The sequence below is a fragment of the Phoxinus phoxinus genome, assembly GCF_949152265.1.
Source record: "Phoxinus phoxinus genome assembly, chromosome: 7".
Taxonomy (NCBI): Eukaryota; Metazoa; Chordata; class Actinopteri; order Cypriniformes; family Leuciscidae; genus Phoxinus; species Phoxinus phoxinus.
Window position 1 is genome coordinate 28,512,102 of NC_136882.1, and position 20,933 is coordinate 28,533,034.

Genomic DNA, 20,933 nt, shown 5'->3' on the forward strand with positions numbered 1-20,933 from the left:
GAAGTGGATTTACATATTGTACAGTTAACGGAAGTTATCGTGAGGATTGTAGGCCTATTGTATTGTTTGAAGCGGATGTCAAAACTAATGTCAGTAGACCGTGAAGGTTTTAAAACGAGCAGTTCATTCGTAAATCTGTAAGATCTTACCCGGAAGACAGACACAACGAGGAGCGCTGAAAAGGGGCGCGGGGCTACATAAGGTACAGAGCACATTCAGTTGGTGACGGTGTGTTGAACTATACTAGCGCAGTAGGCCTATTGTATGTATAAAGCATTTGAACCAACAATGAAGGTCATTTTAACCTTCTTAATCAATCGCTTGTCTCAGCAATTTCACATGTGACAAAGCCGATTAAATTAAATTAATAATGAATAACATTAGGCTACATTAGAAAATGTTGTCATAATTATTTTAAAAACATCTGCATACTGAAGTGAATCGCATGCTTCAGAGGGTTAATTTAATGGATTTTATCCAGACTGTTTTCGCTTCATCTACCCTCTATCAAACCTAATAAAGCGCGGGCACCATTACGTACATTTTCAACTACAGTTCTGTAAAATTAAGGGAATATTGCCAGTGTCTCCTTGTATCAGGGTTTAGATGTGCAATGAATTTTAGCTTCCAATCCTCATTTTTGTTTTCTGCTATTTAATTATTTTCATTACTTGTTGTAAAAGGCATTCAGTTATATCATGTTTCCCCACTTTTTAAAGCAAAAGTCTATTTTTATTCGTATATATTTATGCCTCAGCTCGGCTCAGATGAATGCTAATTGCTAAGTATAGTGTAGAGAGCCCACACACAATTTCTGTCCGCAGAACTCTTCAAAATGTTCCAAAGTTAAAAAAAGGACATCATTTACAAAGTTCTACTCATCCTCTACCCCTTGCATGTTTGTTATTAAATATCATGCTATATTAAATAATTTTTCTTTTTTTTAAGCATTTTGACATTTCTCACAATTCCACAGATTAGCAAAGAAAATGTGTGAAAAGTCTGCAGATACCATTTTGGCCTAATTAGTAATACGTCTTATATTGGCACAAAGATGTAAAGTTTTATACGTTTAATTGCATATTTCTGAGATTCCCATCATTTAAAACAAAGGCTTTGTTTGTATGATGTGATGATCTTAGCTGTTTACACAAATCGTTTTTTATTACAAACTGATGCACTGTATTAAGAGCCAGATGTGTCAGGAAGCGAGCGTGAAGGGTAATAGTGGATTGTAAGCTATAAAAAAAGCATTGAGCATGTGCTGCTCATATTGGGCTATCTGCTAAGAGAGTAAAACCCAAAGTAACAGGAAAGAACGACACTGGGCTTATAAACAGTAGAACATTTCAGTAAAAAAAGACAGATGTGGAGCAAACTTAGTGAACATTCCATACATTCAGATGATATCAAATTAGAGGAGAGTAGAAAATAATGGAATAGAATGTGTGCACTGTATAGACCTTACTCTATAAGATGAATGGGACCTTGCCCTCTCATAAAATAACAATAAGCCTCATAATAATTATTTCACCTTTGCAGTATTTCGGAAATCTGTGTATTGAGTTGAATCTGTGGGTTTAGTGTACTGGTAAATATATATTTTGATCATGTAGCTGGTATATTATGGTGATATACTCCTATCTTTTAAAGAGTAAGAAATACAGTACCACCATTAGGCTACCCCCTGGATTCTCCTCAGCAGCTGTAATCACATCATCCAGGCCTGATATGTCTGGGGCTGTTTTAAGGCACAGAGCCAAACATGTGCTGAGTATGCTAAAGCACGTGACTTTAATTTCATATTACACATGTCAATTGTTGAGATTGTTTAGTTCAAGTATATAATTTTTACCTGTTAGTTTGATACTTAAAAAAACATTAAGCCGTATGTTAATTAAGACTAATTAAAAAGTTATGTTACTGTTAGGCCTTCTGACAAAAATATTTGATGATATATATATTGATATATATATATATATATATATATTGTTTATTTATATAATTATGTTGTAATAACAAAAAAGTGTATTAGTCTGAACAGGCTCCAGTCTCAAAATTATGAATGTAAAATCTGTATAATGTGACATATTCTAAAATATGTGATCCCAATCCTCTAGAGACTTAAATTTAAAGCTATTTTATTTACTCTTAATGAAATATGACCATATCATAGATTACCAGAGTTGCATGCTTTTCATGATATTGTCCATGGGTTGCCAGTTGTTGAATATCTGTGCATATATCAATGTATCAACCCAAAATAAACGACCTTGAAAATGAACAGTGATATGAGAATATTTTAGATTCAACCACTAATGTAATGTCAAACTAATGTCATAATCATATGCATCTTCTCGCCATTGTCACCTTCAGTTTGCTCATTGGGCACTATTTTCTTGAAACAATATTTATTGAAAATGTTTCCTTCAGATTTATAATTAACATTACAACAGTGGGAAGGGCAAAATATACAGCCAACTTTGAATTAAAATACTGTTTTCCAGATACTATTTTAAGAACTTGCTTAATTTGGCTTTTAGAACAGTGACAAAATAAGACATTTATTTAGTTTGCTCTATAGGCCTATTTCTCACACAGTATGGACCCTTGCACATATACATTTTTAAGAAATGTTCACTCGGGTAAAGGGATCATCATATTTTTAGAATTGGAGAGACAGTTTTAAGGTAAAGGTTCTGATGGCATTTTGCAGGAGTAAATCTATGCGCACTGGCACCCCTCAGCTGCATGGGTTGGTCCCGTGCGCTCGTCAGAGGATACGGAGGCTGCTGTGCTGTTACTTTTTGACATGTCTGGGAAAGCTTCCAGTGATAAGGAGCCGCACAGAGCGTTTTCCATACTTTTGGAAGTATTTCTGACTTCAAAATTTTCGCGACGTGCATTGTGTTGAAGTGGCGCGTGTCAAACTTCTCAAGACTGACCAAGGACCGGAGCTTGACTTCATGGAAACTATTTTCAGTTGGTTAAAGGATTATTATGTATTTCAATATAGGAACGATGAGATGAGAAAATTTGGCGCTGGGCAGCAGTAAATGCCCCTTTGCTTTGCGCTGAATGTTCAAATGTTTCCTAAACGCACTTACAGGTAAACAAAGATCGATATAACTTTTATCTTTATTAAAGAAATACTTTGATTGCTTTGTTAAGTATCTAAAGATGGTTTTAACGAACTATTGCACTGTTTTGCACTGAGCATCAACATTTTAAACTCTATAAAAATACATTGGATCTTATGACTATTTACTGGATTGTATCTCTCATACTGACTTAAGTGTTTCTGAAGGTTTCAAACATGAGTGGAAGGTACATGCTTGGTTTCGGTGTTTTGTGTCTGTTTACATGGGCTGTTTGCGTGTCAGGGAGCAGCCCGACCGATAAACAAGCAAAACTCAGACTGCTGTCCATAAGACGAGCAAGACAAAACAAATCACGACAGGGTCAGATTATCAGAACACGTACTTCTTCATGGATCGATGATAAACGCCAGCAGTTGCAGGGAGATGAAGGTATAAACGTTACCAGGAATGTCCAATCCAGAAAAATCTTGGCACAAAGGAGACCAGCACAGGGTGGGACCATGAATCCAATCCAGCAAGATGATGGAACACCTGGAGCCAGGGCCAGAGTATCCCGCATGCCAAACAGTGCCGGTTCTCCAAACTTATTGGCGTCATTTGCGGGGAAAAATCGCCTGCTGGTTATTTCCGCTCCTCACGACTCTGATGGTTACTACAGATTGATGATGAGTCTTCTTAAACCAGAGGTTTACTGCGAGTTGGCAGAGCGGCACGTGCATCAGATTGTCATGTTTCACCAGGAAGGGGAGTTGGGTGGGAAAATCAGACGCATTACTAATGAAGGCAAAGTGATGGAAGAGCCGTTGGATACGACTCTTATTCCCAGGCTCATGAACGTTCTTAAATTAGAGAAAGGAAAGTTTGGGATGGTCCTTCTTAAGAAGACGCTTCAGGTAGAGGAGCGCTACCCATACCCTGTCAGACTGGAAGCGATGTATGAAGTTATCGACCAGTCGCCTATGCGCAAAATGGAGAAAGTCAGGCAGAAAGGCTTTGTGCAGAAGTGTAAAGGGGCTGGGGTGGAGGGTCAGGTGGTCGAGGGTGTTGCCAGCACTGGCTCCCACATGGACCCACCAACAGAGAGGAGAAGAGAGGAGCGGAAACCCATGCGAAGACCGACCACAACAACAACTCCAACTCCAACAAGACCAACAACCACTACCAAAGGAACTACCACCACCACACGTCCCCCAACTACAACTCGATCCACCACCACAACAACGACAACAACACGGCCGACCACAACGCGGGCCACCACCACTCGAAGGATGACCAGAGCTCATACTACCCCACAATGGATCCCAGCCCACAAGACCACCGCCGAGCCTTACTATTACAACCGAAGGGACAGATACCAGACAACCTCACCCACGACACTTCCCATCTACACCAGGGCTGACACAGCAAAATACAGGGACAACCGCACTGATAAAAAAGAATACAACCACAGACATACCAACATTATACCTACACAACACAGACCACCTAAAGTTAAACCTACGAAGAAAAAGAATGGGGATAAGGAAATTAGCAATGCTTATGAGGAGAAATATGATGTAGGCGTGCCCACCGAGGCCTATCCTGAAGAGAAGGAGGAAGAGATTGTGCCCGTCAAGAAAGGCAAGGGCAAGACAGATAAAAAGAAGAAAAAGACAAAAGACAAGGCGGAGAGGAGGGGAAAGGATGGAAAGGGCAGTAAGAAAAATGGAAAGAAAGTTTCGAAGATCCACGAGAAAGAAGAGTATCAGAAACCAACAAAGAGACCACCACCACCGCCTCCACCACCTAAAGGAGCTCTGGCAACCTTTTTGGACTATTTTGAAAGCAGAAGGAGACTAATTGTGAGTAGCTTTTTAAGTAGTCTGATTTAGAAATGTGGATTTCTTTATTATACTATTATTTACTGTTCTTCTGTTTTAAACTCTTTACTTCAGTTGATCACCTCTCCAACAGAGGAGAACAACATGTATGTCCAGCAGAGGGATGAATACTTGGAACATGTGTGTGAGATGGCAGTCAGAAAGGTCTCCATCATCACCATCTTTGGCACACTTACAAACAGCACCATGAAAATAGATCATTATCAACTTGGTAAGCCACTTTTGATTTTTTTTTTTTCTTCAAACCATCATTTCAGTTTGCATAACTCTTACTAAATGATAGGAGACGGTTTTCATAACTGCAGGTATTTTTCCTGTTATCTTTTTCTATTGTTTTACTTTCCTCATTCCTAAACAGTAACTGATGAGAATCCATGTCATGGTTGACATATGGACATTTAAGCACAGGTTATGGAAGTTCCGGTCAAAGCATTCTATCCATTCCCACTGAGCCAAACTGAACTCAGGCCACCCATCATAAAATCCTGCAACGTTCATTAAAAAAGAACAACTGTTTCCTGATATTTGAGAGCTTTACTAGTTGTGACATGCAGCTATGAATGATTAGGCCGAAGATGGATATGATAAAAACACAAGCCATTTTTTTATGCTGGAGATTTAGAGCTATTAATTGTATGGCAAACAGAAAGGGCCTTTTATCCAACAGTTGGCACTCACTTGTAAGTTAGGGAAGTACTTTTCCAGATTATGACCTCATATGACACAAAACCTCACAGCAAAGGAACTTGAAGTTTGGTCTGGGAATGAAGTGAATGGTGCTTGTTCAAGTGTCACGAAATGCTGCTAGATGAATCAAATGGAAGATTGGGAGCAAAGTCTGCCATGGCACGTTATTCTCTCTTGTTCATTATCCAAGACATGGGAAAATGTCTGTTTCCTTTGTAGCTGATATTCTGACTGGAGAGTTTTAGCTCAGCAACAGCAGTACGTTCTTGGCAGGCGAGACAGTTTTGTAGGGAGTGTAGATATAGCATACATTACTCTACTCTTATAATTTCTTCATTGGACATTTTTGATGCACTACTCCAAAAGTTAATTAACACCAGAGTTTTATCTGAAAATTTGCTTTGAATTCTACCTACGCCATTCAGAATTGAATTGATAATGCCATTTAAATTCCAATTCGATTCCTGTTTTTGATGCAGGAATGTAAGTAGATTTGAAATGAATTGAAATTCATAGTTGTAATATTAACTGTTGTTAAAAAGCCTAGTTTCAATATAAAGCCAAGAATTCTTCAATCCCATATTTTGCAGAGCCCTGGTTGTCACTGTTTTTGATAATTCTCCAGACATCACACAATTAAATTCTACAAGCGTTAAGACATAATGCTGTGAAATAATAATGAAATCATCATAATCTGGACTGCCTCTGAATAAGTCACTGCTTTGACTTTTGTTCCATATACTCATCAGTCTGGACTGTGTCACATGGTTGTGTGTAAGGGGTCACTTTCGCTGCCACAGGATGGACAAATAGAAGCAAAGCAGGTGCTCATAAACAGCTCTCTAAAGTGAACACAAGGCTCTCTGTGATCGCATATATCTGTCTGGCACGTTCTGAGCATTTATAGCCTTCCAGCTCACTACTGCTTTCAGTGCAGCATCAGAGGTACTAGAAAGGAAACATGACTGACTGTATGATCAGCGGTTCCTGAACCACAATTAAAGGTTCTCTGCTGTGGCTATGGTAGGCATATATAATTAGGAGCCCTGCTGAGGCTAAACCTAATCTTTAATTTTCCGTTTGTAATTTCTATGATGTAACTGCAGAAAGGCTGTTTCGTTTTATCATTATTATTTAAAAATTATAGTTATTTATATTTTATTTTAAGATTACTAGTTGTTGTTTATCTAGTGTCGTTGAGTAGGAAATATGCCTTCCTTATTATTTATTTTTGCCCTGAGAGATAAATAAAGAGCATATTTAATGAAAACCCAATGTTTATAGGAAGAAATACCATTTTGCCTCCGCTTTGATTCGTTTTTGATTGTAGTTCACCTCCCGTGCTGAAAGTGGAGTGCCTTAAACATCGAGTGAGAAATTCTTTGGATTTTGTGGAAAGGAAAACAAATATTTTGGGTTGGCCGCATCCTCCCGTGCTGTCTCATGCACCCGCAGAGTTTCCACAGACTAAAGAGGGTCTTTCACATGAGTTGCTCTGTTTTTATCTGTCTCTTTTAGAGCAAAGGAAGCCATGTTCCCAGAATAAACACACAGAGCAGCCATCCCTAAGGCCCTACAGCAATTCATTAAAAGACTGCATGTCTGGTGATTTTCCGTTTAGATAAACAGCAGATCAGCATTGGGCTACTCGTATAGCAGAGGGCCTCAGTGTCCCGAGTTCTACCGGCGTTGACCCCACCGGAGGGGTCGCCCTACGTACTGTATGTTATGAAAGACACGCATGTCTCTTTGAACTGCAGTCAAAACAAAACTAGCAGACTGTGGAGCCATCTGTAATCTTCTGTATTTATCTCTCTGGTTGGTTGATCAGTCTGTGGGATTTTGTGTGGCGTCTTTGCAGAGAATGACAAGCCCATGAAAGGTTTGAGACAGGAGGATTTGGAGAACCAGGGTCTCATCACGGAGCTGAGGAAAGAGTATGGAATGACCTACAGCGATTTCTACATGGTCCTCACAGATCTGGACATGAAAGAGAAGGTAAAAGAAACGTATCATGGCACGCAGTACATTTTTAAATCACAGCTTTAAAGCTCTCTTCTTCCACAGTGCTTTTCAGTGGTCGGTGAGGTGTGCCAACGCAAAGCTGAGTTCTGTTTGCAGACAGCTGGAATAAACAAAGAAGCCACTGTGCAGTCAGGAGGTGGATAGAAAGTCAAATCTATTAAAAATCCTCAGAGACACTGACAAATGCTGATGCTCTAATTCTGGGCATGTAGAGTTTAGATAGAGTTGTGAGAGCTGAATGTTGACATAACTGACTTACATAAACTGTCCACAAAAAAAAAAACGGATAATCACGGTCCTTGTAAATAACTTTTACTCTTTGTTATGAGAACATGTTTTAACATTTAAAGTATTTTAATTCAGTGCCTTCATGAGCTGTATTTAAAGTAATGGTAATTATAAAACAAATAAAATAATGTAGCATTTGCATTAAATGTAGGCGTTTATAGAATAATTTAAGTATAAATATTAGTGTAATAATAAATATTAAATATAAATTATATTAAAAAATAAAAATACAAAGTATAATAATCAAATTAAATAATACAGTTTAAACACAATAATAAAATGGGTGTCAATATACTGTATAACTTCCACAGAAGAAATGTGATATTGGATGTTGAGTTTTGCATTGCATTCTCTTGCTTGAACAGCATATTTGTTGTGGTTTGCAGAAAAATGTCAAGAATTCTTCACAGCTCTGTCAATTTGACACATCATTTTAGGTTCGGCATTCTTGGCTGCTCAGAACCTATTGAGAAAATCCCCTTACTAGTAAAGGTATTCGGTTTCTAACCCTCTGTATAATTCTCTAAGTTGTATTTCTCTTTTTATTATTTCCAGCAATACTATGAAGTGCCAATTGCAATGAAGGCTGTTTTTGACTATATCGACACGTTTTCCTCGCGCATCAGAGAGATGGAACAACAGAAACGTGATGGGGTGACGTGTAAAAAAGAAGACAAGCCAAGATCATTGGAGAACTTCCTTTCCAGGTAAAGCTTTTTCCATTGAAATTGTGCTGTGCTGGAGCCAGGGCTCACATGGGGGATCTCCAAAAGAATGAAATCTGTGCTTTTATGCCATCACAAGCTGTCTTTGATGTCATTATACTGAATACAATTAATAGCATTTCACACACATATTTGTAAATATTTTTGTTTCTATTTTTTTCTATTTTTTTAGTCAGACAAAGAGGAAAAACATGTAAAAAATATTAACAATAATGTATTTGTCAGATGGTCAAGATAATATAGTTACAAAAATCTACCAAGAGTTAACCAGACCCTGCTAACCAGCAACACCAGACATAATTTTATAAAAGCTGTTCAAACATGTTTGGTTTAACTTTTTTATCTGTTAGGTAAGATCTAAAATGTTCAATATATGGTTACATTTAATCTGTCAAGTAAATCTCTCACAAATAGTATATGAAATAAAACATTTACACACATGCAAATGACTCAAATGTTGTATCAATAATAATCATCATAAATATTAGTGATTAAAATATAACTGATAATGGCTATTCAAATGTGAGGTGATTCAATCTCTGCTGTGTTTTTTAAATGGGGTGACACAGAGGGGACCAAGAACCAGGGGGGACCAGGGAAAAACAGAAATAAATACTATATGATACTGCTATATAAGGGGATTTTACGGTACTAAATATTTATAAATAAAAAGTTATGCACTATTTGTTATCTGTATTAACATGGTGTAACCACTAGATAGCTGTATGCCTATAAATACATATTTAAACATGGCTGTGTATTCCCTAGTTGCTTGGAACATTGTTTTCAGACATAACTTGTATTAGGTTTTACATTTGAATATATATTTAGACATTATTAAAGACTACTTTTTGTCAAAGGTGGGATTGTTTTTGTTTTTTGTTAAGTTAATTTGAAGTGTCAGTTTTTGCATAATTTGTCTGTCAAATCAGAGAAAGCATTTTGTTACTCATACTAGCTACATATAATAGCTTGATCAGTCACACAAAAGTAATCAGAAAACTAACTAAGTGTGACCAGGGCTATATTTCAAAATATATAATTGAGTGTTCATATACCGTACCATGAACAGAAATCTGGTCTGTGGTCTCTCCCCCTGTTTGAAAATCTCTGCATTGCAATTCAATCAGCAATTGACAAATTCAGATTCAAGTAGCGTTATTGGCATGGTAAAAAGGCTTTACATTGCCAAAGCATTGACAGGGCTCTGATCCAACCGTGTTGAGCATCGTCAAATTTATTTATATTAATGGGCAGCAAATAAGGCAGTGATGGACAGCGCTTTGATCCAATGGCGTTGGGCATTGTCAGAGCAACAGTACCTGTTCTTGACAAGCGGCAGTTTAGAAAACGAGCGCTCCAGTAACACTACAAATTATTAGTAATATTTGCAAAACCTGCTGAACAGAGGCCGCCTGATTAGATGGGCCCATTACAACCTAGATTTGCCTATGCATTAATCCTCACCTGCATTGATCTAATGATTTTGCTCTATCATCGCATAGGTTCCGCTGGAGACGTAGGTTGTTTGTCATATCTGCACCAAATGATGAGGAATGGGCCTATCAGCAACAACTCTATGCACTGACCAGTCAGGCGTGCAACCTGGGTAAGCATGATAATCATATGATGTCACTGAAGGAGAATTTTTTTAAAAAATGACCAGATCGCATTATTACCGGGGTGGTTATTCTTTAGGGACTCTTACTACATATTTATCTTTACCCGCAGGGTTTACATATGTTTCTTTCTCATGTCTCAAGTTTGCCAAGATAATATCTCACATTGATTTTATCTTGTCACTCAGCGAAGATTGAAACCAGATCGTTGTTACTGTAGTTCAGACCAAGACAGTTCTTATAAACTCCACTGAGTTATGGATTTGGAATTTTTCTTGGTATTATTCCCAAGAACAATGTGTATTCCCGATGATACTTACAGTCAGAAATGTTTCCCACAAAATAAGCTTGACACAACAGCAGTGAATGTGTGCCATTTTGTATCTTGTCCCAGAAATCTTGACAAGCATATAACTCATGTAATTAGCTAAGCATTTATTCATCATTGCAGCAAGCTCTTGAGTACCTCCTTTTTGTTAATAGCTTTGCATAGGCTAGGTGGATTTGACTTATTTTCAAGAATATATATTTAGTAGTTATTTTCTAGCCAGTTCCATACCTATTGGTCTAAGTGTTGACCAAGGCCAGTGACCACACCTGGAACAGCTAGTGAGGTGTAACCTCATGTTCTTAGTCCAGAAGAAGCCCATTCCACATTAAATTAGTGTGAAAATCATAGAGATGTTCCTAGTTGTAAATAAAATGGTAAATAATAGCAATTTAACAACTTGTTAGCAACTTACATAAAAAACAGCTGCTTCATATTTCACATGACGTATGATTTGTGTCACCTGTAAATAATAATGTGTATAATTTAGGTGGAGTGAAAGTGTCTTCAAATAATGTTAACCACATGCCTTATTTTACTCATACATTTTAAACTGCTATTTAAAAAAAAACAGTATTAAAAATACCATAGGGAACCCATGTAAGATAAGATTATAAACTGACGTCACAACTTATGTAGCTCTGTAAAAAAATAATAATATTATGTGGTGGAATGTGACCCGGAAAAGATCTTAGAACAATAAGAATGATGTTTGACAAGACATGAACAAAAAAAAAAGAAGAAGAAAAAAAGACTGGCTTTCTCTTCCATTTAAACTGACATCGGTTACCACAGTGGATTTAAATTTGGAAATCAATTCAAACATAAATTACTTGAGAAATATTTTTTATGTTTATTAATACATCATCCACATATTCCATTAGCAACAGTTAAGCCACAGACATGTGGCTCCGCCCTCCTACGTATTTCTGCTCAGTTTTCATTTCCCTTCAGTACTATGTCTGGGCTTGCGGTATATTCTTGGGTTTTCTCGAATCAATTTTTTACCGGTCCAATCAGCGAACAGAGGGAGTGGTTGAGAACAATGACGTTGATGTCGTGCGCTAGTTTGAATTGACATACATCACGAGACTCACGACCAAACGTTAGAGATTGTTTATGGCAGATCCAATAGTTTTAAACTTCAACAGAGTACGCGCCTTCAAGGAAGTCAACGCTTGTCAGTGGAGAGTGGCCAGACTCTCTGTACAAATTAAATGTATGAGAGTCTGGTAGGACCAGGAGATACATGCCCTTAAACAGCCTAAATGTCAACAGGGGAACATTTGAAGACTCAGAGGGGTGTTTATATTTTAGTCTGTTGCACTTTTAACCTTAAAATTCCTTTTGTGTTGGTCGATTTGCAGGTCTTCGCCATGTATCAATACTGAAGCTGGTGGGGACAGATCTGTTAGACATGGGAGGAGTGTTAGAGCTTTACCCCATCAATGGTAAGACCACTGCCGCTGAAACACTAACAAAACAAGATTTGACACTTGCATGTATGTCTACACTCTTCAAAATGAAAGGTTCTTTATTGGCATCATTTGTTCCATGATGAACCTTTCCACTGCACAAAAGGTTATTTATTGTGGGAAAATGTTCTTGGGATTAGTAAAATGTTCTTTACACTAAGAAAAATGTTATTTTAAGTACTGTTCAGGTTATCTGGGGAACCCAAAATGGATCTTCTACCTCCTTTTGTAATCTTTATTTTCAAGAGTGCTCCTAAAATGTTATATATATACTTTGTGGTGCGCAAAGCTCTATTAACGTGCATGTAAACTGTAGCAATGGTTTAAAAAGCAGTTTAAAAAATCAGCTGACCCAGATGCTTATTTATTGTGGCCACTTGTATGGAAATATGAAAAGCTTACCTGTAGCTGTCACAGCAGCCAGGTGTTTAGTAAGTGTGTTAAGGGTTAATCAGCACATTAGATGAGAGCGGTGGTGTTGTGTTGACATTGGCTGCTTTTTTGTCAGTCAAAAGTAGCCAGTAGCCTCTGATTTCAGGCGCCTCCCTGCATGAGTCAGCCTCTCCAGCTCCGGCCGGGCTCAGAAATGTCCAAACAGTTCCCACAGGAATTATATTTTGCAGGACAGAAATGAAAGAGGGCTCAGGTGTTTACATATTTTCCATCATTGTTGAAACTACAGACAGCTTTGCCTTTATTGGCACCCAGGCCCCTGTGCATCAGCAGTCCGTCTGATACATTAAGATCAAACGTGATTCTGTGAGCTGTATTTAAAGTGCTGGAACTCAAGTCTTCTATAAAAGCAATGTCAATATCTGATTAAAACATGTTGGTTTTATAAAATGAAATCTGGTTTCTATTTGAAAATGTTTTGTCAAAGATTTGTATTACTATCTTAAAAAGCTCTTCATTTAGAGACAGACAGGTCAGTGTTATGAAAAAAGAACAATAAATGGAAGGAAAGTTGGTAGACCAATATATCTTATTTATTTATTTTATCATTTCAAAAGGTTTCTAAACATCCAAGAAATCATATTTATTTTCTCCATTTTGAAGGACCTTCCCACCACATTATATATACTATATGTATATATGTATATATATATATATATATATATATATATATATATATATATATATATATATATATATATGTGTGTGTGTGTGATCCTTTATATAAATGATTTTCCCCATAAAATCTAAGATTTTGGGGTCGGAACGTTTTTTTCCACAATAAATGAATACATTTATTGGGCAAGAGTGCATTAAATTGATCAAAAGTGACAGTACATTTATAATGCTACAAAAGATTTCTATTTCAAATAAATTATGTTCTTTTCAACATTATATTAATGAAACAATCTTGAAATAAATGTATCACTGTTTCCACAAAATGTCTAAGCAGTACAATGGTTTTCAAGATTGATAAAAAATAAATGTTTCTTGAGCACCAACTCAGCATATTAGAATGATTACTGAAGGATCATGTGACACTGAAAACTGGAGTAATGATGCTGAAAGTTCAGCTTTACCATCACATAAACTACACTTTAAAATATCATGAAATAGAAAACAGTTGTTTGAAATTGTAATATTTCACAATATTATTGTTTTTACTGTATTTTTTATCAAATAAATGTTCCCTAAAAAGATTTGTTCAAAACAAAAACAATCAAATCTCACTGGCCCTCATTTATCAATCTTGCGTCGAAAGGGCGTATATGTTGGCGTAAGATTATGCTTACACTCCTCTCACCGTCTGATTTATGAAGCTGTGCGTACCTTTGAAATTCAGGTGTACTCAATACCTGCCTCTTGATAAATGCCGCGGCTGAAAACGATCGTCATTAGATTAACACGCCCCTATATATTCACGTCTCCGCCTCCCCCACGCCCTCATTTTACGCCATGGACACACGGAAGACGGCAAAGAGGAGAAACTTCTCCGGTGGAAATCCAGTTAAAAATCGCTGGTTGGTTGAGCAAATTACCTATCACAATGCATTATTTTACAGCACGTGTTTTGAAACTATTAGCGTTGAATTTCGCATGACGTCACATGTAATGGGGTGTACAATAGTGATGATGATGTGAATAATTGCATGACAATTTGTAATATTCTTATTATTAGTATTATGATTTTGATTATTAATGACGCTTATTGTTATTTAGAAGAAGAATGTCTTTGTTATTATTATTTGTATTATTATTATTATTATTTAAAAGAAGAAGAATGTCATTTTAATTATTTTGTCAGTCTGAATTATTTTTTGGTCATTGAAAGCCTTCCATTACTGAACCCAGTCCGTGCGCACCTGCCGGGCTTAACTCACAAAAATAAACACTGAAGTTTATAATTTCTATGTTGTTGTTTTTTTACAGGGTCATAATATATAATATCAGTGCGTTTTGTGGTGTTAGGAATTGTTTTTCTGCGCATTTCAGCACTAACTCAAAACGTGCGTACATGTACACCACCTCCTGAGCTGGCGTAGGATTTGAGCGTGCCGTACGCCAACGTCCATATTGATAAATCGCAAAGTCACCGTGGTTTTGGGTGTACGCCAGGTGTACGCTGGAAATTTGGTGTACGCACTTTTCATAAATGAGGGCCACTGACCCCAAACTTTTAAATGGTAGTGTAGTTTAATTTAAAAATAAAATAAACTTGTTTTGCATTACACACCAAACTCAAATCCATCAAATATTGTAAAGTCCAGTATCCTATTAAGTCATTTGTGGCGCACAAATGGCAGAACTTCCTGTATCTCCCCCATATTTTGTTTATCTGCATGGTGCACACCTGTTTCTGACATCTGTTTCAGGAAGTGCAACGGTGGAGCGTGAGGGGATATCTGCCAGTCTAGTGCGGGACATTAGAAACTATTTCCAGATCAGTCCTGAATACTTCTCCATGCTGCTGGTGGGAAAAGATGGAAATGTCAAGTCCTGGTACCCATCTCCCATGTGGTCCATGGCCATCATCTACGACTTGATCGACTCCATGCAGCTCCGCAGACAGGAAATGGCCATCCAGCAGTCTCTAGGCATGCGCTGCCCAGAAGATGAGTACGGTGGCTATGGTTACCACCACGGCTATCAGGATGGCTATCATCAGGGTTATGGATATTAGGGTTTATAACATTCATAAGACCATGTCATGGTAAGAAATAACTAAAAAACTTCCTTTCTGAACTGGTTTTATAATTATCGTATACAGCTGATATATTTATATTTGAAGATGCATCTTATCTGCTATACATCTGTCCCTATGGACATAATCTTTTGTAGATAAAAGACGTTGACGAAACAGTTGTATTTATTGAATGTCTTCACTATATGAAGTGATCATTTTTATAGGTCACAACCTGCTTTTTTTGTGTTGAACTATGTATTGTTACTCTATTTTTAAAGAGCACTGTCTTATTTATAAACGTATAAATTGTGCTTTAATTTCAATAAAAAATATATATTGATATGCCTTTGGTCATAATACATTCTACACATTGCAGGCCATCATGCAAACTCTATTTTTAGCTGAACTGATGTACACTACAGTTGGGAATTATGTGCTTATGTGACACTTGGATTATTTTATGAAGGCATTGTGCCAACAGTAGTTAGCCTACATGAGCACCATGTCACCAGTTTTACTTTTTCTTTGCTTTATTTCCCTCTGCTGGTCAGTGATATGTTGGCAGTTGCCACAAAATATCAGTATTAAGTAATTATTAATTCAATGATGATTAAAATGTGGACTTTATTATTACAAAAACCCAAATATTTTTTTAAAGGTCATATTTAATTAAATACAACATGCATCCACAGTATGGCACATTATACATGATGCTTTGAAATGTGATTGTTCCCATTAGATAAAATGAGTTCCTCTTACCCTAATACCTGCACTGTCACCTTATGACCTACAGTCAACTACTGTATGAAGAAATAAATAGCAGTCCAACCAATAAAAATGAAAGCAATAATTTCACAAAACCTCCTGAGGTTGTTACATGTTCATAATGGTTATACAAACAATTTGTAAGAGAGGACAATATACAGTATTAAACAACTCTTTGATCTCATAGACATTCCACGTGGTTGAAACACTCGTCATTCATTATACATATACACAGGCTGATTCCACAATATTTACACGATAATTAGAGAGATTCAAAACTGACTTAAAAAGATTCTTCTTCCGATTCGCTCTCTGTGTTAGCCTTGGTAAGCCTCTCCAACTCTTCCCCATCCTGAAATAAAAACATGGACACGCAATCATGAAATACTACATATATAGATCATTTTTTAGACCACTGTAGTTATACAGAAAAACTTGACAGCTTTTAGTGATTTTATAGATGATACAGTAGATCCAATGAAAAAAGGTTCATACAGTACTGTATGTTCTGGAAATAACGGGGTCGTTCATACAGAATATGATTTTGTATTTAATGCACCTGAAGTTGCGATACTCTTTTCTTCCCTATTGTGACGTATACCGGCTTCTCGAACAAGAGAGAATGTAGTGGGACTTGATTTTGTCAATCAGGAAATGATTGGATCATTGGATTGTTGCAAACACGTCATTAGAGAAGAGAAGAGATGTTGTTGCAAGAGGAGGGGAAGTTATTTTGATTAAAGATTATGAAGGCACATGGATTTTAATAAATAATTTATAAAATACTGCAATATTACATTTAAAAAAATAAGAATTGAAAAAAGTTCTAATAATCATGGTGACTTAAAAAATGGAAAATAACGCAAGCCATAGAAACACATTTTTTATAGATCACCTTTTTTTTAACCTGACAGCGTTTAAAATCAATGGCGGTCAAGTGAGACACCAAAAAGGCAATGCGAAGCAAAGGACCAGTCAAATACTGCCGTCTAGCAAATGTCTATATTATAAAAGACCTGAAAAACACACACAAATGCGTTCTGTATAAACCGGCCCCTACTAAAATGGATAACACAAACTCGTTTGGAACTTTGTAGCTTGTTGAAACAAGCAGGGCTAATTCTCACGTTTTTGCGTTACAGATTTTTAGTCATTTTTCTGATAAACGTGTTAGACGGGGGTCTTAATTTGAACATTGCGCAGGCTCGCAGCTATTTTAAATGCTATCAAATTAGAAAGAAGTTAAAGTCAACTTTTAAAAACGGGTCTTTTCCACTCGGCTGCGTCTCAGAAGAATGCGTTCTATAAGAAGTGCCAACAAGCCACTAATAGAATTCCCTGCTGCGTGATATATTTGATCTAAATAATGCAATAATCTAAGGTAGGCCTTTGCTCCTCCAAATTACGTTTTCTTTATAAGGAATTCTGGTTTCTTACTCTTCCACACTTAATCAGATTATAGTTTGGCAGATCTCCTCTACAAAGAGCCCCTTGTTTAAACTGTCAGTGTGTACTTCAAAAATTAAGGTGGAAACGAACGGGTCGAATTAAACATTAGCTGAGCTGCAAGTGACCAACGTTTTAAAATGAAGCAAGTCTATATTTGACCCTTACCCCTCTTGACCTCTCAAACACCTCTCCATTGATGACCCTGAGCCTCTCCTGCTGCAGAGTGTACTCTGGATCTTTCAGTTTGCTGCTGTGGTAGATAAAGATGGCTAGCAGTACTATAGGCGCCTGCAGGAAGAAATCCATCGATGGGCGAAAGTCAAATAGGAAGAGAGAGAGCGCAGTGACGATGACCGTGGTGATCTGACCCGTCAGAACGTGGAACATGTTATCACGGAACTTGAGAATGAAAGCCACCGACAGGCCTAGCGCGGCTGTGACGAAGACCAGGGCGATGGAGAAGATGTTGTGGCCGTAGAGGAGGCCGCAGTGCAGCGTCAATTCACGGTAGTCAGAGTGCAGGAGCAGCGTGAGGCTGTTGAAGATCAAACCGAACACATACAGCTTGCTGTTCTGGATGAAGATGCTCTCCACGAGCTGCTCCCCCTCTTTGAGGATCTTCTCATTGTAGATGTTGGCCAGCGCAGAGATGAAGCACTGCAGCAGCAGTAGGACGTAACCCAGGCCGAAGCTGTTCAGCTTGTGGATGAGCTGACTGTCCCACAGCTCACGTGTCCAGTACGTTTCATTATGGTTTTGATGGTTTAGCTCAGGATGGGCGTATTTCAGACAGCTGTTGGAAGGGGTGGAAATGTGGCCTGGGTGGAGGCCATGTACGGCGATGGCATGCTGGTCACCACTGCCAGTGGTCAACGACACAATGGACAGAAACAAAATGGTCACAGATGCCCACTGCACCCAAGACAAGCGCCTCCTGTAGGCCAAATGATGAAAAGTCAGCAATGGATATATTTCAAGGATAGATAACAAGAAATGCCAGTACTTACTTCAGAACAACTCGGAAGAGAAGGGCTGTTGTAAAAATAACAATGTTGGAAAACATTACTGCCATGGCCTATTAAAACATGAGAAAAAATTGATAATTCAATTAATTGCTGATTAAAAGTAACAGTAAAGACATTTATAATGTTAATGTTAATTATATTTTGAATAAATTACGCAAAAATGTGTAAATAAGCAGCATAACTGTCTTCAATATTGATAATACCCCCAAATAAATGTTAATTGAGCAGCAAATTAGAATGATTTCTGAAGGATCATGCGACACTGAAGACTGGTAATGACAGTAATGATGCTAAAAATTCAGCTTTGCCATCACAGGAATAAATTACATTTCAAAACATATTCAAAAAGAAAACATTTAAATTGTAATAATACTTCAAAATATTACAGATTTAACTGTATTTTTAATCAAATAAATACAAATAAAACTTCTACCCAAACCATTAAAAAAAAATCTCACTGACCCCAAACTACTGAACGGCAGTGTATGTATAAATGCATTTTTTAATATGAATGTAATTACACTGTCAGAAGATTTTGTATTATTATTATTATTATTTATATAGGTAAGTAGTAAATGCAATTACATTTGTTATTTCACTACTAACATATTATACATTTTTAATTTTATCATAAACCAACATACAGGTTGCAGATAGGTCATCACATAGAAGATTATAAGGTTGTCAAGGAAGTAGAGGAACGCAGGAACAGACCACTTCAGGTAGCTGAGAAAAGAGGCACCAGATGAACATCCCAAATCTTTATAAGAGCGGCCCTCTGGAAAACAAAAGCAATAGTTCTAGTCCCATAACAAATCACTCATATGCTGAAATAATGACATGCATCACAATTCAACAGACTGTATATACAGTATAGCTTAGTATATTAATGAGTATGGTATGAGAATGGTATTTTTGGTTGGTATTAAATTAAATCTGACTCACCTTGAATGATCACCCGTACTGACATCACTAAACAAAATACTAGTTTAATGGCCTCTGCCATTAAATTCACAGATGCAGGAAGAAAGTCATATTTGTTTTCTGAAATTTATAAAAAGACAGATTTAACAATATTTAAAATTCTCTACATTGCAAAAAGTAAAGTTATCCATTGATGGTATTATGGTAAGGAATCATACATTGAGTTGCTCCATGGTGGTGTAATATGTTACCTTCGTTGGCTGAGAATTTTAGTAATAGGATACGACTGGTTCCCAAGGTGACAAAACCCAGACCCAGAGCCAAAGAATAGGCTGAAGATCTTGAGCACAGCCGCGAACAGGGACAGCAGCAGCGGCATGAAGAAGAGGAGGAGGACCGGGCCATTATGGAGAACGTGAGCTGAGGCTGGTCATAGGAGGATGAACAGGATCACTGAGAAAACATCATATTAACCACACTCATAACACTGAAAATAATAAATCAGATTGGTCTCTCCAGCACTTTCACTTCTCAAATACCAATATGTCAAGACCTGCTGCCTTCTGTTTAGTGCTTTATTTTCAACATGATTCACAAGTACAAATTATGAGTCAACCATCAAAACATTCAGTGATGAAATCATGGGACATTGTGGTTTAGTGTTTACAGATGGTTCAGAATGAAAGGAACATGAACATTGTGTCTTATGTGAAGGCAATGACATTGTTTAAATGTTATATCTTTCAGTACAGCACTGTTTATAAACATCAAACTACAAAATGAATAACAACTATAGACGATAATGACTTGCTATGATCTTAGAAATATAGAAATAGACATTCTCAATTTAAAAAATGTTAAATAATATGTAAAAACTACATTATTATAACGCAAATTAATAATATGATTTACAATGATGTGGATCATCACACCCCCAACATGATTGTGCAATTCAATATTGTTCTGTTGTTCGTAACGCAATAAAAAAGTAGTGCAGCATCCAGTTACAAGACAGGCTATTTACAATGTGTCTATTATAATGTGAATGTCGTGATAAAGCACAAAGAGATGCATATTCAGTGCTTTATTTACCTGTCCATATGTTCTCACTCCAACAAACAACCTGCCCACGACTTCCGCATCTTTGCGCATGCGTACATCAAAATCTCCGTCGTCATTTTATCTGACGTTGCAGGGCAACAGGCTTTGCTTATTAATATTAATATGATCACACTGGCTTTCAATGGCGAAGGCGTGGCTAACAGATGAATATTAAAAGTATCCTTAGTCACAGTTTTTCCGCTAAAGAAGGATTTTAGGATTGATTTAAATCATTGAATGTAAAATCTGCAACATGTTTTTATTTATTTAAGCTTGGTTGGATAATGAACAAAGTGTTAAAATGTTTCCAGAAAAATATATACAGAAAAAATATCTTCTAAAGTTTTAGTGTATTTTTGTAAGACTGAATAATTAAGTGCTTTCTCTTCAGATGACAAACCTAGA

At 37.0% G+C, this 20,933-nt stretch overlaps 2 protein-coding genes and 1 long non-coding RNA gene across 4 annotated transcripts in view; 1 reads left to right on the plus strand and 2 right to left on the minus strand.

The window, feature by feature from the left end:
• The window catches only part of LOC307001617, a 57,430-nt gene extending 57,190 nt beyond the window's left edge, over positions 1 to 240 (minus strand). Inside the window, exon 1 of the long non-coding RNA XR_013798277.1 lies at positions 150 to 240. This is a non-coding gene — a long non-coding RNA (uncharacterized lncRNA). The remainder of the gene's footprint in view (positions 1 to 149) is intronic.
• ccdc80 (coiled-coil domain containing 80) lies at positions 156 to 15,605 on the plus strand. Its single transcript, XM_079618346.1, has 8 exons — positions 156 to 202; positions 2,717 to 4,942; positions 5,036 to 5,192; positions 7,530 to 7,666; positions 8,537 to 8,688; positions 10,212 to 10,315; positions 12,021 to 12,104; positions 14,954 to 15,605. The coding sequence occupies exons 2-8, from the start codon at positions 3,317 to 3,319 to the stop codon at positions 15,259 to 15,261; spliced, it is 2,568 nt and encodes an 855-aa protein (XP_079474472.1). The 5' UTR covers positions 156 to 202; positions 2,717 to 3,316; the 3' UTR covers positions 15,262 to 15,605.
• Positions 15,606 to 15,607: 2 nt separating this feature from the next.
• Positions 15,608 to 20,620, minus strand: slc35a5 (solute carrier family 35 member A5). 2 transcript variants are annotated; one of them, XM_079618347.1, is made up of 7 exons: positions 20,520 to 20,620; positions 19,679 to 19,853; positions 19,449 to 19,547; positions 19,148 to 19,281; positions 18,486 to 18,553; positions 17,644 to 18,412; positions 15,608 to 16,381 (listed from the first exon to the last, which is right to left on the minus strand). In XM_079618347.1, the coding sequence occupies exons 1-7, from the start codon at positions 20,577 to 20,579 to the stop codon at positions 16,313 to 16,315; spliced, it is 1,374 nt and encodes a 457-aa protein (XP_079474473.1). In that variant the 5' UTR covers positions 20,580 to 20,620; the 3' UTR covers positions 15,608 to 16,312. The 2 variants fall into 2 exon arrangements, with proteins under 2 accessions (XP_079474473.1, XP_079474474.1); XM_079618348.1 differs by having other exon boundaries at positions 15,664 to 16,381; positions 19,679 to 19,880; positions 20,520 to 20,615.
• Between the last annotated feature and the right edge of the window lie 313 nt (positions 20,621 to 20,933).

Bases quoted from the DNA above. Each gene is read 5' to 3' on its own strand.
- ccdc80 (XM_079618346.1), top strand. From the start codon at position 3,317: ATGAGTGGAAGGTACATGCTTGGTTTCGGTGTTTTGTGTCTGTTTACA. The intron at 5,193-7,529 runs GTAAGCCACTTT...GCGTCTTTGCAG, and splicing joins AATAGATCATTATCAACTTG to AGAATGACAAGCCCATGAAA. The intron at 7,667-8,536 runs GTAAAAGAAACG...TATTATTTCCAG, and splicing joins ATCTGGACATGAAAGAGAAG to CAATACTATGAAGTGCCAAT.
- slc35a5 (XM_079618347.1), bottom strand. From the start codon at position 20,579: ATGCGCAAAGATGCGGAAGTCGTGGGCAGGTTGTTTGTTGGAGTGAGA. The intron at 19,854-20,519 runs GTAAATAAAGCA...TCCTATGACCAG, and splicing joins GAGTGAGAACATATGGACAG to CCTCAGCTCACGTTCTCCAT. The intron at 18,413-18,485 runs GTAAGTACTGGC...TTTGGCCTACAG, and splicing joins CTCTTCCGAGTTGTTCTGAA to GAGGCGCTTGTCTTGGGTGC.